We start from the raw sequence: 23,849 nt of genomic DNA, 5'->3' as shown, positions 1-23,849 counted from the left end.
TCTCCTTTATGTGACATAAATTCACTTGCACTCCAGATATTCATAAAAGAAATCTGTCCTTGTTCATGGTGTGAATAGTAGTGTGTTTATGAATGACACAACTGGATATATTAAGTGGTCATTGTGGGCAAGTTGTGGAACAGGTCAACTCTGTTGCTTGTCTCTGCAGTTTGCCACTGATGGACCAACTCTGTTTTGAGGCAACTGACTGTGCTGCTATTTGGGAATTCTTTTATGTCATTAGCAAATTAGAAACTTGCACATGAAGGAAAAATGAACCAAGTAATAGGATAATGTGTCTTTTGTGCAGGTAAATGTAGAATACTTGTTGCTTAACAGTTTGTGAACTGTAGCTTATTTAATGTGAAGTATGTATAATAGAAAAAAATGAAATCTGTTCCCGACAAAAGGGAATGGAAGTCTGCAGAACTTGAAATTCAATGAAAATTCACATGATTCCCTGATACTTACAAATTTCAAAACCAGTTTTTGTAGTACACAAAAAAATAAGATTATTTAATGTAGTAATACTGTTCTAGTGCTTTTGAATTGAATGAAAGCTGTTCCCAGCAATCTTGTAGTCCTTATGGTTATGATTTCTCAGAGTGTTTGGCTAGGTTCCACATTGAACCACCAAAAAAGAGATAAAAATGTCAATAGATAATAGTCAAGGCAGGTACTGTAATGCTGTGGAATTTTTAATTTCTGACAGTCTGTTATGAACTCAGTTAAAATACCTTTATTTTCCTACTGCCTTTTAGTTATTTGTTAGAGTTGTGTCCTAATTCTAAATGACAACGTGATTTATGCAGTCTAGATGTTATTCTTTGTAGTCCAGTAGATTTTGATATTTCATGTATAATAACTAAGAATAATGTCTCCAAATAACCAAAAATATTATTTGGTAAGACCATGTAACAATCAGAGCTTTTAGGACCTAACATCTCCTGTAGAATGCTGTTCACAGAAAGTTCATGACTTATATTGCTATAAGTGCAGGTCTGGAAATCCTTTCAAAATGTCCATAATTGTTCAAACCCCCCAAGAATTAATACATATTAGTGGAGTTTACCCATTGAATGGGCTATATGCAGTGATATTTGGTACTTAGTACAGTTTTGTGAAATGCTCCTAGTTTCTATGAATCTCCTTCCCTGGGTATTTCTGAATGTTTAGAACAAAAGTTCTTACAGTATCTGGCCAGAGTTATACAGATTTCAATTTCATCTTCTCCCCGAAACACCTGTTAATTGAATGGCTCTACATATTTCATCCTGAAAATGAGCTTGAAAATGATGGATGAGGCTGAATGGCTGACAATATTGGCATTAATTTGAATTTTAATGTAGTTTCTGTGATAAAAACTTCCAAAGATCAAACTGAATTTGCTTTTGAACATCTGTGTTTTAAAACTGATATTGCAAACTTCTTCCAACATCTGTTGTTTGACTAGAAGCAGTAACTTGTTAAATTCAGAAACTATAAATATCTATGGTTTTGCTGGGTTTTTTTGTTTGGTTGGTTTTGGTATTTGTTTCTTTGTTTTTTGTTTTGGGGTTTTTTTTTTGTAGAAATAGCATTGTTAATGCTATTCATTCTGCTACTCTGGACATGGTCACAGAAACTCCTGGAAGTTAAGCAGCTGTGGGAGTGTGTGGGAGTGGGTCCTGCTTATTAATTCTCCATATGTGTACTGGCGCACCTTCACTTCCTTGTGGATAAAACTCCTAACATCATCCTGGTTCCTGTGGTGCTTCCTTTACTCTGTGACAAGCAAACAGAAATGGCAGCAAATGGATGAACCATTACTGATGAGTCTTCTGTCTCTTTAGGACAGAAATCTTTGCTGGAGGTAGCAACTCAAAGTGAGATGTATCGGTAGTTACTGTGATGCCAAAAGCTGCAAATGTTGCAGGTTGCTCTGATACTTGCTAGAAATGTCATGAACCTTGAACAACTAAATATGTTATTCCTGGGAAGTGTTTCAGGCTGCAGGTGCTGATATGTTTTAGTGTATTGGGAATGAGAACACATTAAATTACACAGCTGTATGTTATGCTGATGTATTTGATTATATATATTCATTACAATACACCTGTCTTCTGTTTCAGCATAAGGAGGAAAGGATCAAATGCTGTATAAAGAAGTCTCTCTAGAATAGTCCTTAGGAGAGTTGTCTGTACTTTCATGCCATTCTTGCAAAGTGGATCAATCATGTATGTCCTTTGTTCTTTTCCAGAACTCTCACCCCTCCCTTTTTTATAGACTTGACCTGAAATTCAAAGTGTTTGTCTCTTTTTAATTAAAAAAAAATTCAACATTGATGTACTGTCTTGCAGGACATACTGCCCTTTGTTTATTAGCTTTTCCTGGATTGTGATTTTGGACAGAGGTTCATTATTACAGCGATCTGAGGAGGTCGCTTGGGGTGAGAGAGAAGGACAAGAATCTTGTTTCTTGATCAGAAGGCTGGATTTATTGATATATGATATATAATACATTATAACTATACTAAATAGAATAAGAAGAGAGAAGTTGCAGAGGCTTGCTAAGCTAAGCTAAGAATAGAATGAATCTAAAACAAAGTTCTGTGTCCTGGGACTCTGTCCCCAGCTTGCTTCTGTGATTGGCCCTTAATTATAAACACATAGAACATGAACCAATCACAGGTGCATCCTATTGCATTCTACAGCATGTGATAACAATTGTTTACATTCTTCTTCTGGGGCCCTTGCTTCCCAGAAGATGCAGAAATCTGAAAGAAATGATTTCTGTGAAAAATGTCTGTGACAGTTCATCCCTGTCATTTTTAACTATGCCACTCAGTGACTTTTAGGCTTAGTCTTAGATCTCATCTCTGAATTCTGATTCTTCCAACAAGGTTGTTTGTGTGGCAGCTTTGTACTTGGAATGCTGTATTTGTGTAACAGTGGTTGAGTTGGGCCTGTTTTCAAGATCTCAAGTTATGGAGAAACTAGTTCTCTACTTTTTAGAAAAAAGCAGTAGTTCATGTATTCCCATTCCTGGACTTTTTGTTTGTTTGGATTTTTTTATGTGGTTTTGTTTTTTATTTTTTTTTCCTCTGCTAAAGACTGTATTTATAGGCTAATCCTGCTGGTTGGAACTGACACCTTATTTAGGATAGGTACAGATTCTGAAACTTATGCCTGGAACAAAGGCCCAAGGAGTTTGAAATATAAGTCTTGAAAAATAGTGTCGCTGTATGTGAATATTTTCAGACCTTTTATGCAGTGTGTGTTGTCATTGTTAGGTTCTGGGGCTTTTACTTTTCAGAGCAAAGTTTAATGATTTAATGATGCAGGTAACCATATGGCATGCATATTAAGTTATTGACGTTAGCAACTGTAAAATAATTTTACGAACAATAAGATTTTCATTGGCACCATACCTGAGAAGCAGTTTGTCATATTTTATCTGCAGACACAAATTTAGATGACATACAAACCTTCGGTGATTTTGGTAAAAAAGTGATTTTTAATTGCAGTTCTTTGATTTGATATTATGTAAACTGTGCATTTGGAAAATGTTGTCTTTATGTTTTTCTGTTCACTAGTAATGGTCTTTCATACCAAGATAGGTTTACAGAAAGTCATAATTTTTGGCACAGTTATTCTTACAGTAACTATCCTGATCTGAAGTGTTTTAATCATTGGGCAGAAAAAAAGTTTGAGAACTTCAAATAACTATTGCAGGTGTTACTATTGTTTGCAGAAGCACAAGTTTAAGCATGTTTAAGCTATTATTTTTGCATGCCTTCCTGTTTTGTATCTATAGTATCTAAATACAGTGATTTGTATTGCTTGGGCAGGCATTTGGATTGCTAAGAAGAGGGAGGGAAAACAATTGATTGGGCTACAATGTCAATAACAATACCCAGTGACAGTGATAAAATGGCCCTGTTGTTCTGATCAATGACATACCCTACTAATTAAAAAAGGGTTCTGCTGAATGTAGATGATGTTTCCTGAGGTCCTACTGTGTACTTAGGTATTTCTAGTATCTATTTGTTAAATACAAGAGACTCACTCATCTTGTCATGGGTTGAAAAAGATCTTGTGTTAAGGTATGCATAGCGCTTTGTAAGGTGAGCAAGGGGTAATAAGGATGGGTGCCTTTTATCATGGAGGCTCCATTACATGTTTTCTCAATTTGCTTCTTCTCTATGTGGTTCTAGTAAGAAAGTGTGATGTAGGAGAAAGAGAAGGCAAATACCATTCAGAATATTTGATTTTTCTCTGGTGGAACCTGTTGTTTTAGTATCTGTTTTAAGCAATTTTTTAAAAGCTACTGATGGAAGGGAGCTGCTGTGGTAATAAGTTTCTATTATGCTTGTAGACCTTTATCTGAACAGATGTAAGGGATTTTCCCTTAGTTCTGCAAGGCTGAAGATATCAGCTTTTTGTTTGTTTGGGGTTTTTTGTTTGTTTAACTTGGTTTTTTGTTTGTTTGCTTTTGTGGTGGGGTTTTTTTGTTGTTGTTTCTTGGTTGGTTGTTGTTGTTGTTTAATTTTGTAGTAGTAGTTCAACAATGCTGCCTTGTGGTTTTCCGTATTATCTCTCTGTATCATTTGGGGCAGGGAGGCAAAGATTTATTTGGTCTTATTGCAGAGTTTGGTCTTACTCATCTCAGTGACACAGTGATAAACTTGCCTGCATGCAGTAGAAGTACTTTTTCCTTATATTTTGTTGTTCAGTGGATAAACATGCACTATGGCAAGAATATTGTACTGTTTTTAAAAGAGCCTGGATGTAAATGTTCTGCTCTACAAATATCCAGCATCCTTAAAAGCTGTTAGTATTAACTGTGGTTACTCCGGAAAAATTTGTAATAGCAGTATTTTGTGTGAGTGTCTGATTCTTTTTTTTCAGGTCAGGACCTGTGTTCAGAGACTTCCCAAGAAACACGGATTAGGGTGTTATGCTCGCATTAGAGGCACAGCTGAAGCTGAATATGAACATAGAACAGCAAGTTCTAATCAATTTTAAAAACTTTAGAAATACCTTTTTTGTGTTTTTTTGGAAGAGGTCAAAGAAAATTCTTTAAATTTCATGCATTTAGCTGTAGAAGATTTTTCCATTTTCAACTTCTCTTGTAATCTAGGAATAGCACGATTGCTTTGTAGATTAACAGAATTTACTGCTGTGTGAAGCATAGAGGTGTTTGAAATTCGAATAAAAATGTAATTTTTAATTCTTAGAAATGCAGGGTAATATTTGAGGAAAATAATTATTTGTAACTTGATTTTTCTTGGGTAACTTTCTAGCAAAGCAATTTGTTTTATGGATACAGTGGTTATTTGTTTAAGAAGAGTTACATGAAACTACATTGTTTAGTTATAAACATGGTTATGAATGAATGTGCCTTGCTAAATAAAATCTGTGCAGCTGCAGTTTCCTGGGAATTTTTTCTTCATTAGAGGATGTGATCTGGACAGTTTTGTCAGTGATACAGGCAGTCTACAGCAGTTGTTGATTTGGTGGTTCATCCTTTAAGAAACAATTTTTGCTCTTCATATAGAAATGCCTGTCACTTTCTTCATTTTTTTCTACTGATGCGTCTCTACAATTTGGCAGATTCCTCCTTTATCCTCGGACTGGGAAAGTGTTCACATAGGTTGGAGGTAGAGCAGGATAGGGTATGAGTGACAGAGATTGCGCAGGTCACTCGGTCCTGTGCCCGTGATGGGAAGCAGAGGGAGTCCTGTGGCAGCCACTCAGCCAAATCACCAGCTCTCAGCAGGATGTAACATGGTCACAGCATTGGGTGGCAGTAGCTCAGCTAGTGTTTCTCAGCTTTTTTGCTCAAGACTTTCTGCTGCAGCCTCTCTTCCATGCTACTCTGCATCCCACAGCCATCTCCTGGTTCCAATTCATTCATAGACTCATGACCATGCATTCCTTTTTTCCTCCCTCGCTAGGTTTGAGAAATACTGCTTTAAAGCATCAACTTTGTTTTCCTTCTTGAGGATGATCATCTATAGCAAAACTGATAGGTGATGAGGAACAAATATTTATGCAGGATCTGACACAGTGCTTATATTCCTGCCTGGGTCTTTTGATCAAGCAGATAAAACAACCCTCTTCATAAATACTGCTTCTACATTTGTTGAGTGAGTAAAACCAGAAAAGCATGCAGTCACAATTGCCCTGTGTCTTGCACCTTCCTGCTGCACCCTTGGATATTGCTCCTTTAGAGTAATGGAAAGCTGGCAGAAAACATAGAAATTATTATGGACCTGAATAGGTAACCAAGGTAGATTTAAATAACTTAAAATGTCTTTCATTACACATTATGGTACCTATGAAACTCTGCATCTGCATCTCCTCTGGCAAACAGCCATCAAAGTGGAATGACGTAAGTACATGTGACTTGAGGCATCATTTTCACCGCAGATATTTATATCAAAATTTCACTTAAAAGTATTTATTGTACATGACTTTGTTTATCTGTTCAATGAGATTCCTAATAGTAGTCAAATTTTGTGGAAAGTTGTTTAATATTAATGTTCCTTTTTTCTTAGGAAACCATATTTTGTCAAGGTAGTTTTCTTCATACCTGATTTAGTAGCAGTCGTGCTGAGAGTTTTGATGTCTCCACTCTGGCTTCTTTATTCATGTTGCTTTCAGTGCTTCCCTGTTTTAATACAAGTTTCTAGGATTATACTTAATTGATTTGTCACTCAAGGAAAATCAGCACTTCAAGCAATTAAGTGCAGCAAAATACTAGGTAACAAAGACACAAAGATTTTTGTTCGCATCCTAGTTATGAAAAATCCATTATTCATTATCTTACTGTTTTTAAATACTGAAGTACAATTTTCCAACACAATAGCAAAATTGCTTTTGAAACAGAATAAATTGCTTGCCAGTTCGCAGGCTGTATTTTGAAGTCAGGGTTACTAAACACGATGATGCTTATGCTCATTATCTTCACTACTTGGTGAAGCTCCATATTTGAAAGTGCAAATGTGGATATCAATTGTAGGGAAAAAAAACCCCTTGCCTTGTCTTTAATATAATGGTAAACAAATCTTAAAGAAATTATGATTAGAAGATCAATGTATTCTGCAAATATTACCACATTAACAAAACAGATTTTAACATTAGGCATATCTATGAATTTTTCTCCATCAAATCTCTCCCATGATTCTCTTGCATTCATGTGTTTCTTCAGGAAAGATTTTACTCTGTTTACTGTGTTACTGTTGTTTATAAGAGATACTATTTTCCAAGTCAGACACTTGTTAACTTTGTAGGAACTAAAAGGGATGTGTTACTTTGTGATATCTTGTACTCTCAATTTCAGCTGTCAGACTGTGATCGCACTGGGTGGTGTTAAAATACATCATTAATTAGTTGTCCAAGAGCAAAACACAAAGCTACATAAAGCTCTCTATTAAAACCATGATAATGTAATTTACAAATTTAATTAGAAAAGATTGTAAAAGCATTGGACAGGAGTATGTTTAAACACAGGCCTGTCTTATTGGAAGTCTAAGAATAAAGTAGTATCTTGAGTTTTTACTATGCAGTGGTTTTATTACCTAGTCTTGATCTGAGAGATCCATGTAATTTGGTATAATATGGATCTTAACCTGTAATAACTGCTGTGTTTTGTGAAGAGATTTTTTTGTATAATGTTTTTCTTCATGTCCATTAATAATAATAATAATAATAATAATAATAATAATAATAATAATAATAATAATAATAATAATAATAATAATAGGAAATATATTTCTAGATTGTCATATTAAACTAAACAACAGATGCAGCTTTTTGCAAACATCATTGTGAAGACCAAGTTTTCTCATGTTTGTTTTTAAACTTTTTTAAAGTACATGCTCTTAACAATAATTTGGAAAGCATTTTCCATGCTATATTCTCACATAACTTTCTGGAAACTTCTAGCTTTTAATATTAGCACAGTGTATTTTATTGTGAAACTTTGGTTGTGTTTTCTGCAGTGTGGCAGTGCTTTTACACGGGTTGAAACATTGATGAAGATTTCTTGTCATAAAGCCTAATGTACTAAAGGCTCCGATACTCGCTTGACTTGCAATGGTGTACAGGAGATGTTTGTTTATTATTACTCCTAGTTATGCAATATTTTCTAATGTGGTCTGAACACACCCCTTAATGGTGTTCCATGCCAAGTGATTCCAAGGCAGTGCAGAAATCTGGGCATCACCTGCCAAAGAAAAGAGGGAGTGTCTAACTCAAGACTTGTTACACAGTAGTGGGTTTAGGGCTTTTTATTCCCTTTCCCTATTAGAGTTTACTTCTTAACTGTATTGATACCAATTTATTGTATAGCCATTGTAAAGTATGTGGTGTACCTTTCCAATAGAAATCTAATATTCAGTCTCTTGCTTCCCTCCCTCTCTTTCCTGGCATCCAAAAAAGTTAGTAACTGCTTTAATATATATTCTTGTATACAATAAGGCTCAACATAGAAAATCTAAGAGGAATAGAAATGGTTTCAGGTTTTTGTATTAGATATATAGTGAGTTGAAAAAATGCAAGCTTTTTAATGCTTAACCCTTGTGGTTTTAATATTGCTTTTTCTAAAAAAAACCCCTGTATTTGACTGAATACTGTTCAGGGTGTTGTTCTGCCAGCAGAACTCCCTCCTGTTAAGCATGGCCACCTACAGCTGCTTGCTCAGGATCATGTCCAGACAGGTTTTAAATGTCTCAAAGGGTGGAGATGCCACAATCTTCCTGGACAGCTCATGCCTATGCTCAGTCATCCTCAAGTTAAAAGTGTTTCCTGATGTTGAGGTGGCACCTTCTGTGTTTCAGTTTGAGCCCATTACCTCTAGTCCTGTGACTGGGCACCACTGAAGAAGCCTGGCTCATTCATCTTTGCAACCTCCCTTCAGGTTCATAGACATTAATAAGATCCTGCTTGTACCTTGTCTTCTCCAGGCTGAGCAGTCCCACCTATCTCATTCTTTCCTTGTAGGAGAGATGCTTCAGTCCCTTCATCATCCTCATGGCCCTTCATTGGACGCTATTCAGCATGGCCATGTCTCTCTTGCACTGGACACACTGCTCCAGTTGTGGCATCCCCAGTGCTGAGCTGAGGGGAAGAATCTCCTCCCTTGATGTGCTGGCAGCACTTTGCCTGATGCAGCCCAGGACTGTCTTTGCAGCGAGGGCACAGCGCTGCCGTCCGCCAGGATCCCCAAATTCTTTGCTGCCAGGCTCCTTCCCTGGAGGGGCCCCCAACATGTAGTGATGAGTGAGGTTGTTCAGGTGAAAACTTAGTAATTCTTCTTGCTGAGCTTCCTGAGGTTCTTATCAATCTGTTTCTCCAGCCACTCAAATTTGCACTGGATAGTGGCATGTTCATCTGGCGTGTTGTCATTCCTTCCAGTTTTGTGTCATCTGCAAACTTGCTAAGGATGTATTTTTCCCCATCTTCCACATCATCAATGAAGATGTTAAACAAGACTAAGCCAGTATGGATCTCTGCGGTACACTGACCTAGTATACTGACCTCCAACTAGACTTTGTGCCCCTGACCACCCTCTGGACCTGGCCATTACAACAGAATTCAATTCATGTCACTGTTTGCTCATCCAGCTACTGCAGGAGCAGCTTGCCTACAGGAGTTTTATAGGAGACAGTGTCTAAGACCTTACTGAAGTTCAGGCAGACACTATCCACTGCTCTTCTCTCATCTACCAGGTCAGCTATTCAATCTTAGTAGTTTATCAGGTTGGTCAAGTAGGACATCCCTTTGGTGAAGCCATGCTTGACTACTCCTCATAATTTTCTTGTCCTTTTTTGGAAAAGATTTCTAAAGATGAACCACTCTTCCAGGGATTGTGATGAGACTGAAAGCTAAGGGCAGGTTCCCTGGGTCCTCCTTCTTGGAAAGGAGGAGAGGCATTTGATTTCCTCCAATCTTTATTCACTTACCCAATTGCCATGATTTATCCAAGATTATTGGAAGTGACTTTGCAAGGACATCTGACAGGTTCCTCCGCACTTGTGGGTGCATCCCATCAGGGCCCAAAAGCTTTTTTATATTTTTACATGCAAATATATATAATAGAATATTACTAATATATAATACATATTTTATTACATATTATAATTACTTTATTATATATGCAATATTACACTATATGAAAGAAATATATATATATATATATAAGTATTCAGTTTGCTTAAGTGTTTCCTCACTCATCTTCCTTGCTTTAGGCTTTTTTCCTGTTCTCTTAGACCTGGGACTCCTGAAAGTCAGTGTTGCTAATCAAGACTGAAGCAAAGGCATCCAGCACCTCAGCCTTTTCCATGTCCTGTGTAACCATATCCCCTGTGTTATTCAATGAGACCCCATTTTCCCTAGTCTTCCTTATCTCACCTATCTACTTAAAACTTCTTCTCTCTGACTTCCCTGGCTGGATTCAATTACATTTGGCTATAGCTGTCCTAGCTTTGTCCTTGGAAGCTTGGACAATGTTTTTGTATTTCCCCAGGTTACCTGTCTTTTTTCTACCCTCTGTGCACTTCTGTTTTGTGCCCGGTTTGAACAGCTCCTTGTTTGTCCAGTCAGAGCCATCCCATTGGATGGGAATCTCTTGAATTTGGAGTAGGTGATCCTTGAGTACTAGCCAGCTTTTTTGGGTCCCTCTTCTCCCCAAGACCTTATTCCATGGGACTCTTTCAAGCACTTCTTGAAGTGGCTGAATCCATTCTGAATTCCAGGGTTATGAGCTGCTTGCTACCTTCCCCCCTGCTCTCAGGGCCTTGAACTTTGCCATCTTATGGTTACTGCAGTCAAGGCTGTGTTGATCTTCCCATCCCCAGTGAGTTCCTCCTTGCTTGGTGAGTAGGAGGTTCAGCAGAACATCTTGTCTCATGGGCTTCCTCCAGAGTAATTAGAGGAGGAAGTTGTTATCAAAGTGCTGCAGGTCCCTCCAGGATTGCCTATGTCCTTTTGTGTTGCTCCTCCAGCAGATACCAGGGTGGCAGAGGTTCTCCATGAAGACCAGGGCTTGAGAATGTGAAGCTGCTCTTCTCTGTAAAGGGCTTCACCTGCATGCATTTCCTGTTCAGGTGGTCTCTAGAAGACACCTACTAAAATGTTGCCTTTACCTGTTCTCTCTTTGTTCTTAATCCAGAAGCTCTCGGTTGCCTCCTCATCCATCCCTAGGCAGAGCACCATGCACTCCATCTACTCAGTCATGTACAGGGAATGAATTTCTAATTTTGTTAATTACTATTTTTAAATGCTTTGGGATTAGCTTGCTGGGGAGAAAATGACACAGTCCCAGGATTCACCTTGTAAGAGATGACTTTAAATATAGTTTCATAAAAATTAAACTTCCTAATTCTGAGTAACAGTGCATCTTCTTTCAATCATCCTCCCTAAGGTATAAAAGGAGTAAGTTAGTCAATTTACATGCACTTAGAGGAATTTTCTTACTGAATATTCCAGTGTTTTGTCTTAGCTTAAAAAGCATTCCACATGTGTAAAATTGAGATAATGGGTAATAGTTTCTGGGAAGGAAAGGACCATTGTTAGTCCAATGTTTCCATGGGTCTGATGCCTTAAGTTTTACCTGCCATATGTTCCAGATTCTGTGCTGCATTAGTATATAACTCTGAATTTCATATAAAGTGTTAGCAAGTTCTCTTCACAGTTTAGTTAGACAAAAGAATCCTTTTCCAGCCCAAGAACCAAGGATGCCCCTGCAGCTTAAGGCCCAAAAAGTGTAAACAACAGCAAATTGAGGAGCATGGGAGGATGGGACGTCATAACCTGAAGCTGTAACTGGGCAATTAACCCCAGTATGTAAATGGACCAAAACTTATAAAAGTGTGAAAACATGTGACCTGTCATCAATGTTGGGTGTAGCCTTGGCTAGGCTCTTGTACAGCCCAAGGTGTACCCTTTGAAGGCCTTTTTAATAAATACCTCCTTTATTCATTTAACACTGCCTAGCCTCTGTTCTAGGTAGCCTCTTAAGGCATCAGGTCCCACAGGCAAATCTTCTTGGCTCACTGAATGTTTTTGTGTAGAATTGTAAGAATTAAACTATAATGTTTTCATAATTAAAGCCAAGATACTGATGAGTGGTGTAGAAAGTGAGGCTCAAAGGCCTGCACACACAAGAAAATACGTCAGGAAAGCAGGTTGAAAAAGCACAGTGGAAATATAAAGTCTGTACTTCCGTCAAAACTCAGTCACTTGTGTCTGCTATAAGCTTTGCAAAGTAACTTCTACCTAACAAAATCTTACAAAAAATCCTTTGAAAAGTAGGAAGTTGCAACTTTGTATGCACATGTTATATAAAAATTTAGAATTTCCCTAGAATTATTTATACTATGATTGACAATGATTGCAGGCTTTCTGCTGTATTACACAATTTTTACTAAAACCTTAATAATGTGTTAACAAAAATGCAGGAGATACTTAGATGAAAATATCTCCCTAATGAAATTCCATAAGGCAAAAAATTAACTTGGTTAGTTTAGGAAATTCCCAGTAACAAAAAGTGATGTACTCACTATTTATGTAGTGCTTTTATCTCATTTTGCCAGGTACCAAGCGGAAGATGAGTCCTCTCATTTGGATGAAATGCCACTTATGATGTCAGAAGAAGGCTTTGAAAATGATGAGAGTGATTACCATACTTTACCAAGAGCCAGAATTTCTCAGAGAAGAAGAGGCTTAGAATGGTTTATCTGTGGTGGCTGGAAGTTCCTTTGCACTAGGTTTGTCACACACTACTACTTCTAATTAAAGTTTAAAAAAAATTAAATAAATGCTAACTTTGTATTGTGTGATATGTGCAGAGTACAGAACACAGAATAATTTGCTTATTGTGAATATTTTATTTATTTATTTGCCTGAATTTTTCTTACTATGACACTGCCAGCTGTTAAAAGCAGTTCTGAAGGGCTGATGCTGTTTGTTGTGCTTCTCCTGTCTGCCTTGCTGCCTTGCAAGAGGGATCATGAGCTAAATTTGTATTAATCTGAGGTCTATAATTTAGCATGTAATCCTGGTTCTCGCTTCACTCAACGCTACATTAGGGTAGAGGGGTTAAATTTTTTACTTTTGCAGATATTAGAGCATTAAGTTTACAATATATATACATTTATTGATGTTACTGTAAGGAAAAAGCAAATTCATCAACTAATGATTAGTCAACCCTTCAATTTTAATGGTTAAAATGTAAATTTAACTGGTGGTCTTGGAGTGAGTCATAACTGGAATTAACTCTTGTGATTTGGTTCTTTCTTAAAAACTTTCTGTGCCAAACTCTACTGTATGCAAATACCTTGGAATATTAATTTTCCAACGAATTTTTAACATAACTTCTAAGTAGTGAAACTGCTGTTAGGATTATTAAGGATCTTCCTTTTTCTGTAATTTGGAGTGATAAAATCTGACAATGAGTAATGTGAAGTGAGTGAAGCATTTCTAGTGAATTTAAAATGCAAATGTTTTCTTTGGCAGATGTTTTTAAAACAGATTTAGATAGAAGTCTACATAGCTGATTTTCATGGTGCATTAAGAGGCCTGTTGTTTTACCTAAGCAAAGTTGTGTTTGTACACCTTCAGTTTTTTAAAATAATTGTTAGAAAGCTTTAAAAAACATGATCTGTGTTGATTCCTGTTTTATATAATGATTTAACAAAACCTCATGGTTTATCAATTTTATTATAGATGTTAAGTGTTTGGAAGGTAGAAGGAAGGAAGGTAGAAAAGTTTACAGAAGTAGTGTTTGTATATGTTAATGGGTTTTGGAAGCAGTGTTTCTGGTACAGGCCTACATTTTAGCTCTTAAAAATAATTTATAAGTATTTAAAGAAGTTGTTAATCTTTTGGACATATCTTAAAGTTTAGATACCTTTCAAACAATATACTTTTATGTGAGTTCAGCTCTGTAAGTATTAGTGATTATTAGTTACTGTGGTTATATTGCTGTAAGTTTGATGAAGACAGGCAGATCAGTAAAGACTGCATCCTGGCATGGAATTTACAGTGTTTGGATAGAGACAGGCAATTGCAAGGTGAGTTTATATTGGAATTAATTAAAAATTGTAAGAGAATGTCACAAGAAATGGTCATTAGTGCTGAAGATTGCAAAATTTCATGTTCCTGCTTGCTTGCTTTTTAAAATTGAGAGGTACATCTTAGCTTTCAAGCCTAGAAACTTTCAAACCTGTTCTTTAAATTACTTGAGTCATATTTATGATGGATTTTTGAGAAGGAAAAGAGAAAGGAAATTGCACTATGGATTCTTTTTTTCTGATTTTTTTGGGGGTTTTTTTTTTTGTTTTTTGTTTTTTTTTGGGGGAGGTTGGTTGTTTTTGTTTTTTGGTTTTTTGGGTTTTTTTTTTCTGGTTTTTTTTTTTTTTTTTTTGCTGTGCTTTATACATACTTTGCTGCTAATATAGGTGTGTGAAAAGGAAAGTCTTCACTAAGAAAGAAGCTTTAGGGGAGTATGACTTCTGCTTTGCTGATTTCCTCAACAAAATTTGGACACAGTAAAGAGTCCATTTGGACTTGCATTTATACTTGCAGGCACACATTAGTGTTCTCTAAAATAGAACATCATAGCAGATAATTTTCCTTTTTCATGGAAAAAATAATGAAAAAATGAGCATCAGATTCTAGCAGAAGATTGAAACTTCAGTTGGATATTAGGAGATAGAGGATACTCCCATAGGAAAACTGCAGATGCCTGCTTAGATGAAGTAGGGAAAAAGATGTGGAAGGGAGGTGAATCCTATGGTATCTTATCTACTGGTCCAGTTAGGCTGGATAGAAACCTCCTCTTGGATGAGAATTTCTGAGTGTGTAAATACCTGTCATTGTAGTAGGGAGATTTCATCTGGGCAGAGAGCATTGTTGAGGCTTTGTAATTGATAAAAATCAGGGATGTGTAGTTGGTGTAAGTTACTCTTTCTAATGGTTTCTCATTATAATAGCACTTTACAAATTTTTACTGGGGCCCACAAAGTAGTTGAGTTTTTGAAATGCCAATTTGCAGTTGATAAAATTACCTAGAATCATACAAAAAATCATGCAGGAAACTTGGAGGCTATTGTCACACATGCAGTATTTACTTACTCTGTGTAGTAGAATTAGTTACAGTGTTTTTATGTGGTGTGAAGTGTTGGTTTGAGATACAATTGTGTGTTGATGCCTTCACTCTTGAAATGGAGAGGATCGTGTTAGAAAACAATTTTTGTGTGTATTAGTGTATTCATGTTAAAGGAACAAATGAAACTTTTTTTCTAGAAGACAAACAGGGTTCTTTTAAGTGTAATGTATGATTAAAGCAGTCTGAGACCTGTTTGGTTAAACAGAACTTAAATTTTCACCTTATTTTTATGGAAATCAGTACTTCATACCTGCATCTGGGTGAGGGTGAAATCTCTGCTTCAACATCTAGAATTTCTTTTTGTGCTTTAAATGAAATTGTAAATTTTTCAAAGCTGTGTCAGAAAGATGAACACAATAAAAGACTTGGCATTATTCTGGAGCCAAGCTCAGGGGGCCCCTGATTTCTTTTGGATTCTCAGTGAGTCTTGTGTTTGTGTTCAAAATCACTTTACATGTTGCAAACAAACAAAAACCCCCATACTCAGTAGGGGTTTTGGTCTGTCTTGCATTGTGAGGATTAATCTCATTTTTGTGAGAGGAAGTTTTCCATCTCTTACTTTGCAGCTTTAGAATTTTATGTTCTATAGATTTTTGTTGCTATATCACAAACTGTTACTCTTTAGTCTAAAAAGTTCCACCTGCTTTGCAGACGCAAGTATGGAAGGTTTGACAAAGTTCTGTGTACTTGAAAAAAGATTTCGTAAAAATTTTTTATACAGCTTTTAACTTCAGTATAGACAATGGACTTGTTGATCAGATCTGAATGGTGTGAACTTTATTTGCAAATCTTCAGCTCTTTAAAGAGTTTTTCCATTTGCAAGAAAAACATCATAATTAAATAAAATGTTGTCTTTGATTTTGAACAAACTGAAGAATTAATTCAACCAATATAACTTTTAACTTCAGAAACTGCTTATTTCTTGCTTTCATAGCACAGTTAAAAGAAAAACTTTGTGATATAGCAGCTGTTTTGTGGTTGTAATCATTTCCCCTTTAACTTACAAATTCTCTTCAAGCTTGTGAAATTATAATGCACATAGATCAATACTCTGGAGTTCTTTGGGCTGGATTGATTTCTTTCTCATGAGATTTACATTCCACTTGTTATCAAAAAACACTTTGTCCCTATGAAATGGTGCCATTGAATGGCATTTCCATATGAAGTGAAGGGGATATCAAATGCTCGGATTAATTTGGGCTCTAAGATGGCCTGTACGCTTTCAATTAATCTGCAACGCATTTGTTATGCAGAAGCATGGGAAAATGCTGATCTTTTGAGAATGACATGACCACTGTGTTGCTTTTGGCCTGATTACTGAAGCTACCTGTTGAGTACAATAATTACAGTATGTTTTCTTTGCAGAACTAGTTTCTGCTACTTAAAACCTAATAAGGAAAAGCTGACCCTTGCAGACAATATAGAGCTTTTATATTATCTTGCCATTCTGATGAAAATGCTGTTTTGTGAAAGATACTGGCAGTTAAGCTCGTAGGATAAAAGTAATGAAAAGAGAGAGAAAAAAAAAGCCTTTATTATTAGAGCTGCAGAGTCAGTTGAGACTTTTACTTTAGCTTTTGACTTGTAGAGATATGCTCTATTTATGAAAAAGTTAAGGGTTCTTATTTAACAATTACTTCAGGTTTTGGTTTGTTGGTAGTGAGTTTTTTTGGTTGGTGGGTTTTTGTTGCTATTTTTAGTTTTAATATGGTATTGGTTATTAATATGAAGACAGTGGTTATTGTTCCTCCACATTAAAATAATACATTAGAAAGCAGGCTAGTAAAATGCTATTTTGTAGATATGCCTTGAAGTTCTTTTATAAATTTGGTTATTTTTCATACATATAGTCTGTTATGTTGATACAGAGAACAAAGCTTGCAACTAGCTTAAGGAAAAGAATTTCTGTGCATGTGTTGAATTTTCTAGGCAAGGCCATTTGAAATACAGACTTAAATCTGTAAATAAAGATGCACCTTATATTTTTTTATTGCTGAATCCCTAGCATTACATGTGGTTTTACATAAGAGTTCAGAAAAATCTGAAGCGTGTGTCAGTCATGCTGCATGTTATGTTATGTTTCTAGGCTATTTGAAGCTTCAAGAATGCTACTCTCATTTATCATACAAATTTACTGAGTACAGAAAGCCTTTGAAAGGGTCTGTACCCTTGCTCAAAAAAATGTTCTGTATTGGAGAATGTTAGTTCAAGAACATATTAGAAATGTGTTGGATGGTGATAATCTGAGTTACAAAAGTTTTGGGTAGACTTCATAGGTGTTAATTTTTTAAAATTAATATAAATTGATTAGGATTTTGGAGGCCAGCATGTCCACCTTGTATTCTTTCTGTGATAAAGCAGTAATTGCTGCTGAGACTGTAAATAGCAGAATCTAACTTATTTCTATGGTAGTAAAGCTCATCTGAACCATGACAATATTGATTTAGGCATAACCTGTAATATTTTCATCGTCTGTGACTTTTCACATCTGAAAACTTGACTGTTAGCTCTGTGTCAGTCAAACCTTTTATCAAAGGTATTGCAGTTGTTTCCCGGTCAGACGTGACTCTTGTGTTTGTACTTTTTGGCATTTGCTAAACTGATGGTCAGGATGGTGTCTGTTGGTCCGTAACAAAATAAGTAGTTTCAAGGAGGGGAGACTCTGTGGCAAGGAAGGCAGCGTAATTATGTTGTTTTAGGTGAATGTTTAATTTTAGCAGTAGAGAAGTCCTTAGTGTCTGAGGAAATGATTCTACAAAAGAGACTGTGCCTAATCAAATATTCCATCTGTTTGCAGTTCAAATTCAAAAACTGATTGAACAATGCTGGATTTCAAAGATTGTCAGGCAATTTCTGTCTACAGGACTGTAGGCAGATCTGTGATGCTAGCTCACTTTCTTCAGGAAAAAGTTGCTTTCCTTGAAACTTTTTTCCTATAGATCTGTCCTTACACTTCTCACTATATAACTAATCTGTGTCTTCTGTCTCCACATCCCTACCCTCGAAAATAACAAGTTTAAAGCTTTAATGTCATGAGCAGTTTTATCAAGTTGGCACTGAGTGAAATCATTCTGCCTTCTGCTGCAAATATATCACCTGCATTGTTTCAACTATTTTTACAGTTTTTTAGATTTTTAAGGATTGGGGATGGATATAACTGAAAATAATCCTCTTTTATTCTGCATTAGTTTACAGCTGGATTGATTTGCAGGCCCAGATTTCCCATGCAGTTACATGAATATTTGTGCCAGCACAAGAGAAAGAGCAAGAATCCACACCTTTGTTTTGGGGGGGAGGGAGGTACTGGACATTTTGGCAGCAGCAGGGTCTGTTCACAGCCATTAAACTGATTGTGGAATCATGAAAAGGAAAGACTGCTGTTTATTTTGCTTTAAGGACAAGTTTAAGTAATAATATTTCTCGTTTGTATGTTACTAAATAACAGGGCTAAATTTTGAAAGTTGAATTAACACTGTTACAATTTTTGTGATAGAATAATTCTTTGTCACTATTTTAAAGTGACTGGGAGAAGCTGATGAAAGGACATTTAATTTTTGTAGCAAAAATAAAATGCATGTTTAGGTCTATCCCATAGTGGGAGTTTTGGGGAGAAAATCTTAAGAATCCAGGAGAAAATCTTAAGAGTCCAGCATTTAAAATTGAAGTATTTTAAAGGTCAGCTTGTGAGTATTGATGTGGTGGTATTTACATAACAAAGTTATTGTTGCTATGAATAACTTTGCTATTGGCATATCCTTTAATTTTCCTTAAAAAGAACAAAAAAACTTTGAATTGCATTCTTTGGCAAAATTAATTTGTAATAAGCATGGGGTTCTGTAGACTACACACAAGAACATTTCAAGAGGCATTGTGGCAATGTAAACTAACTATCAGCCGTCCTTCCCTGCAGTATTTGTGTGTTTCATGATTCTGTAATTGTGAATAAACAGACTAGGAAGGGACCTTAGGAGGTTTCCAGCTGATTCCTTGCCTGTACAGAATTAATTTTATCTACCACTGATGTTTGATCTAGCCACATCTTAGAGATCTGCAGAAATTCCATCCTCCTTAAGCGTCTCCTCCACCACTCTCCTTAAAAGAGTTTACTCAATATCTGTCCATGTTGTGCCCACTCTGCTTATTGATTTGCTAACAGTTGAGGGTCTGTCATTAGTTAATGGTGGTGGACCTAGAGAATAATGGTCCCTTTCCTCTTTGCAGCAGGTTCTTACATACTTGAAACCGTATTAGGTCCACACTCAGCCTTCTGTGAACAGCTCTGTTTCTTTGGTGTATCTAATAGTCAGCTGTCCCTGCTTTCTAGACCTGTAATTGTTTTCTTGCTCTTGTGTGTGGTCTGTTTTCCCAGTAGGCCTGTTGAAATTTGGTATTCAGAATGGTCCTGTAAGCCTACTGAGATCATGCTAGCACAACTGAGAGAAAGGAATACATTCATGACTTCCTACAAGCATTCTTGTCCACACTGAACAGATTTGCACGTGTATAACATTCTCATGTAGTAACTGAGCTACCACCTGGTTTTGGAGCATTTCCTGGTTCTGTGTTTGTGTAGTTAGCTATTTCTCTGTAAATTGTGTTGCAGTTGTACCTGTTCAACTGCATTCTGTTCTTCCAGATAGTTTTTTAGTTTTTTAAATCTGTCAAGACAGCCTTGAACTCTGAACTGCTCTTTGCATCTACCCCTCTCTCTTCTAGTTTTTTTGTGGTCTGAGAAATGAAATATTCAACAGTCAATTACCCAGTAAGTTCTAAATAAAGCTTTAGAGATCTTCACTGAAATTACTTTGGTTTTATGTAAGCTACTCTGCAATTATGATTTTTCCAACTGCATCAGTTCCAAGAATATGTTCCTTTACTTTTCTTATGCTAAATCTCTTGAGAGTTAAATTTTATTAGAGACAGAATCATAGAATGATATCAGTTGAAAGGAACCTTTAAAGATCATCTATTCCAGTCTCCCTGGCATGGGCATGGGCATGGGCATCTCCCACTGGATGAGGGTGCTCAAAGCCCCAGGAGTCCATGGAGGACATGCACTCAAGCAGTAGTGCAATTGCTTCTTAGAGTGAAATTAGTTCAATTTTATAGATTGTTCTTGACATGTCAGTGTTGGTTGTGACTTCTGTTTTCTTACAGGTGTGTACAAATACAAATGAGTAGGTTGACTATAAGAATGAATCCAGTAAACAGGGCTGAGGTGATTGGATTTTAAATTTCTCTTTTGTTCTCAGCCAAATTCTTCCTGTTGGTGTGAATGAAATTTGTAGGAATTTCCTAACATTTGTTTTCTTTTTGCTGCATCAAAAATATTCCCAGTATATTCAAAAACCTCACTAGAAATTGTTTCTCATGTCAACGTCACTAGCTGATGTAGCTGAAATCTGCTGTTATCAGCTCAGTAAGTGCAGTAGGTGAAGAGCACAGAAGGCCTGTCTGCTCGGTATTCCTGATTCACTTGCCTAAAACAGACTCTCAACATGACTGAGGCACCTCCTCACTGTATTAACAAGTAAATACAGATAAATTCTCCTTTAATGTATGAGATTGTAAATCAAGAATATGCAATGTACAGCAAACCCGCTTTTCTTTGCAAATGGTCTCTGGATAGTCTTTCTGCTTCTGTAGATAGTACAAGCAAGTACTTAAGCTTATTGCATTATGTGAGTTGAGTCACTTCCATGTTTGTTCCTTGTTTTATGACTGTTAGTAAATATTCTGTTGAGCCTCAGAGGCATCATTGCATTTGCCAGCTTCTGTTCCTCCTTGTGACCCCTTCCCACCGTTCCTGTATCCTTGTCCAAAATGCAATTGCTCAAATGTCGCTGTGAGCTCTTCTCTATCTCACTGCTCATGGTTTAAACTTCTTCAGTCGATTTGTAAACTGCTTAGGCAAGGGTGCTGTTCCTTTCTTCTGTGAACTGAAGTTCCTCCATTGCAGATCATTGTGCAATCTGCATTTATGTAGTGGGCTTGTTTTGAATGGTTTTCTTGTTTTGTTTGTTAGGTTTGGTTAGGATTTTTTTTTTTTTTTTTTTTTTTTTTTTAATATTTGATACTATGGCATTAGCAGTGGTATGGAGGAAACTGAAGATTTGCAAATTATGTGGTAATTGTATCCAAAGCTGCTGAAATCTTTTGAATTGTATGAAACAGAAGCCTTATTTCCTGTTGAATCATTAGCATAATCTGAATGTTGGTAGTCCAAGATAGAGAGTTTAGCAAAAGGACTAAAAGGCGTGATGCAGAATCTTATTAACTAGAATTTTTTGGACCTGTATCAGGGTATTGTGTAGTGAAACTTCTCATTAGTGTATTGGGATTTTCTGCAAAGAATGTGTAAGTGTTTATATATGTGTATGTCTGGGTGAGTTCAGTACTCTGAAATGCTCTAAAGATTAGAAGCTGACATCATGCTTGCTTATATGCTTATAGAGATGGCAAACATTTTTTTTAACCTGTTTTTTTTAGGTATTTGCCTTCAGGAGCTCCAGGTTTGGAAATTGTGATCTTGTATAGTACATTTTTAGTTTTAAAATAAACAATTGTCTCTCTTTTCAGTTGTTCTGATTGGCTCATAAACATTTGTCGAAGAAAGAAAGACCTGAAGGCTCGCACAGTGTGGCTTGGGTGTCCTGAAAAGTGTGAAGAAAAATACCCCAAAAATGCTATAAAAAATCAAAAGTACAACATCTTTACCTTTATACCTGGGGTAAGGCCACTAAACATTTTCTGATGTTGTACTGACTCTATGTTCTGTAGTGTTTTTTGACTATTCCACAAAAAGATAATTTTATTTGCCCAAGTTCTTCTTTTTCTTTCTGTATTTGTCTCAATGATTTCAATGAAAGTTAACATTTGAGAGCAAGGTTGCATTTTTGTTAAATTCTTTGGTTTTTGAAGGGATATGTACTTAATTACAGTTTCAGTGGTTGGAATTCAGTGAAGCTTTTGAAATTTGAGATGAGTTTCTTTGCACTTCTATTCAGCATTAGAAATTTGTAATCCTTTTTAAAAAAGAAACAGTTCTGCATGCAAAGGATTGACTTCAATTGAGAAGTAAATAGCTGAAAATTTCAATTTATTCCCATGGATCTTTTCTCATACTCCTTGCCATTGAAAGTAAAATAAATAATGAATTCCAAAATGGACAGCTCTTAAAGGACAAAAACAACTAATATCTTCAATTTGTATTGCAAGTAGGGCTAATTTAATACTTTTCAGAGTTGCATGTGTTATTGCAGTCTTTTTGCAGGTATTTTTGACTTTGAGTGCAGTTCTTCAGCAAATACTTTTGTTGTGGAATGAAAATTTGTCACTTTTTTCCTACAAAGCCATATTGTGCTTTAATGTCAATTTTTGGCTTGTGCTATATACCATGTTTATGAAGATAAAAGAGACATTACAGTTTTGTCTAGTTCATAGTTTTTTAAAAAATGTTGTTATAATGAAATTTAGCAACAGAGAAGCAATTTTTGAAACTTAAGCAGTTACATCTAAAAATGTATCCTAGTGTGATATGATAAATTTTAGTATTACACTTTTAGTCATATTTTTAAAAATACCATCCAAGAGTCCTGTGTCCCATAGCAAAAATTGATGTGTCCCATAGCAAAAATTGTGTTTGAATACATTGAATGCTTTGTCTTAAATTTTTTATTTAAGTGATCATGCTGATTTATAAGAGTATTGATTCTATTCTTCTGGCCTCTTTAGTCCAAAGACTGGCAGGTGTTTGGTAATGCATTTCCTTATTAAAACAACAACAAAAAATTAATGGCCTTGTAATTAAGACTGATCTCCTGTCAGGAAAATAAAATGTCACTTATCACATGTGGATAAAATATTCTCATCATTATCGGACAAAGTAAATGTTTTCTTCCATAGTTTAAATTATTAAATACACTAAAATTGGTTAAGCCACATATGCTTTCCTAAAGGTCACAAAATTCATTAAACATATAGTGAGCCATTGATTATTGCAACTCGAAATCTGCAGTGTGGATTACAAGTTGTGAACCAGATTCACATTCCTTATGGGGATCAGATGTAGTTTGCAATTCCTTATTATGAGAGAGAATGTTTCTTCTTTTCTTTTAAAAATCTTGGTTTTATCCAATAGGTCAAGTCAGATTTTTAATTTGGCGCTAGTATTTGAAAACAATAGTTACTTCAAAATGAAGTGAGATCCTAAATGTAAGACCCAATAGTTGGTGAAAATGAAATGTTTTCAAATTTTAATTTTAGATATAAAGTAAGATTTTTATTAAAATATTTTATTGAATATTATATTTTATTAAAATATTAATATTTATTAAAATATTGTGTAGCTGTCTTTTTTTATGCTGGTTTACTGGAAGTAATTTGTAGGGAACATCACTGTATTGGTTCCAAACCCATAAATATTGATAAATATAAATAAACAGCAAATATTGACTCCAATGGTCGTCTCTGGTTGAAATTTTCATCATGTGAAATTTTGTATTCTCTTCTATGGTTTTTTAAACATTGAGGCTGGCAATGAGTGATATTCAAGGATTTCATACCTAAATACAAACTTAAAATAATGCTTAGATTAACAGAATTTTACTTGCTGGCTGAAAGAGCTGTGACATTTCCAAAATATCACCTGATTTCTGAACATTACATAAAATACTTGCTTCTTCTCCCTTTAT

The 23,849-nt window shown here is 35.8% G+C and overlaps 1 protein-coding gene across 2 annotated transcripts in view; it reads left to right on the top strand.

Moving 5' to 3' along the window:
• The window catches only part of ATP9B (ATPase phospholipid transporting 9B (putative)), a 156,600-nt gene that overhangs the window by 3,864 nt on the left and 128,887 nt on the right, over positions 1 to 23,849 (top strand). For both annotated transcript variants that reach the window (XM_058024553.1, XM_058024544.1), the window contains exons 2-3: positions 12,581 to 12,754; positions 21,736 to 21,886. In XM_058024553.1, the coding sequence (XP_057880536.1) occupies positions 12,581 to 12,754; positions 21,736 to 21,886 (325 nt within the window). The remainder of the gene's footprint in view (positions 1 to 12,580; positions 12,755 to 21,735; positions 21,887 to 23,849) is intronic.

Source organism: Melospiza georgiana, chromosome 1, assembly GCF_028018845.1.
Source record: "Melospiza georgiana isolate bMelGeo1 chromosome 1, bMelGeo1.pri, whole genome shotgun sequence".
NCBI lineage: Eukaryota > Metazoa > Chordata > Aves > Passeriformes > Passerellidae > Melospiza > Melospiza georgiana.
Note: the sequence above shows the minus strand (reverse complement) of the source record. Positions and strands in the feature narration are given on the sequence as shown.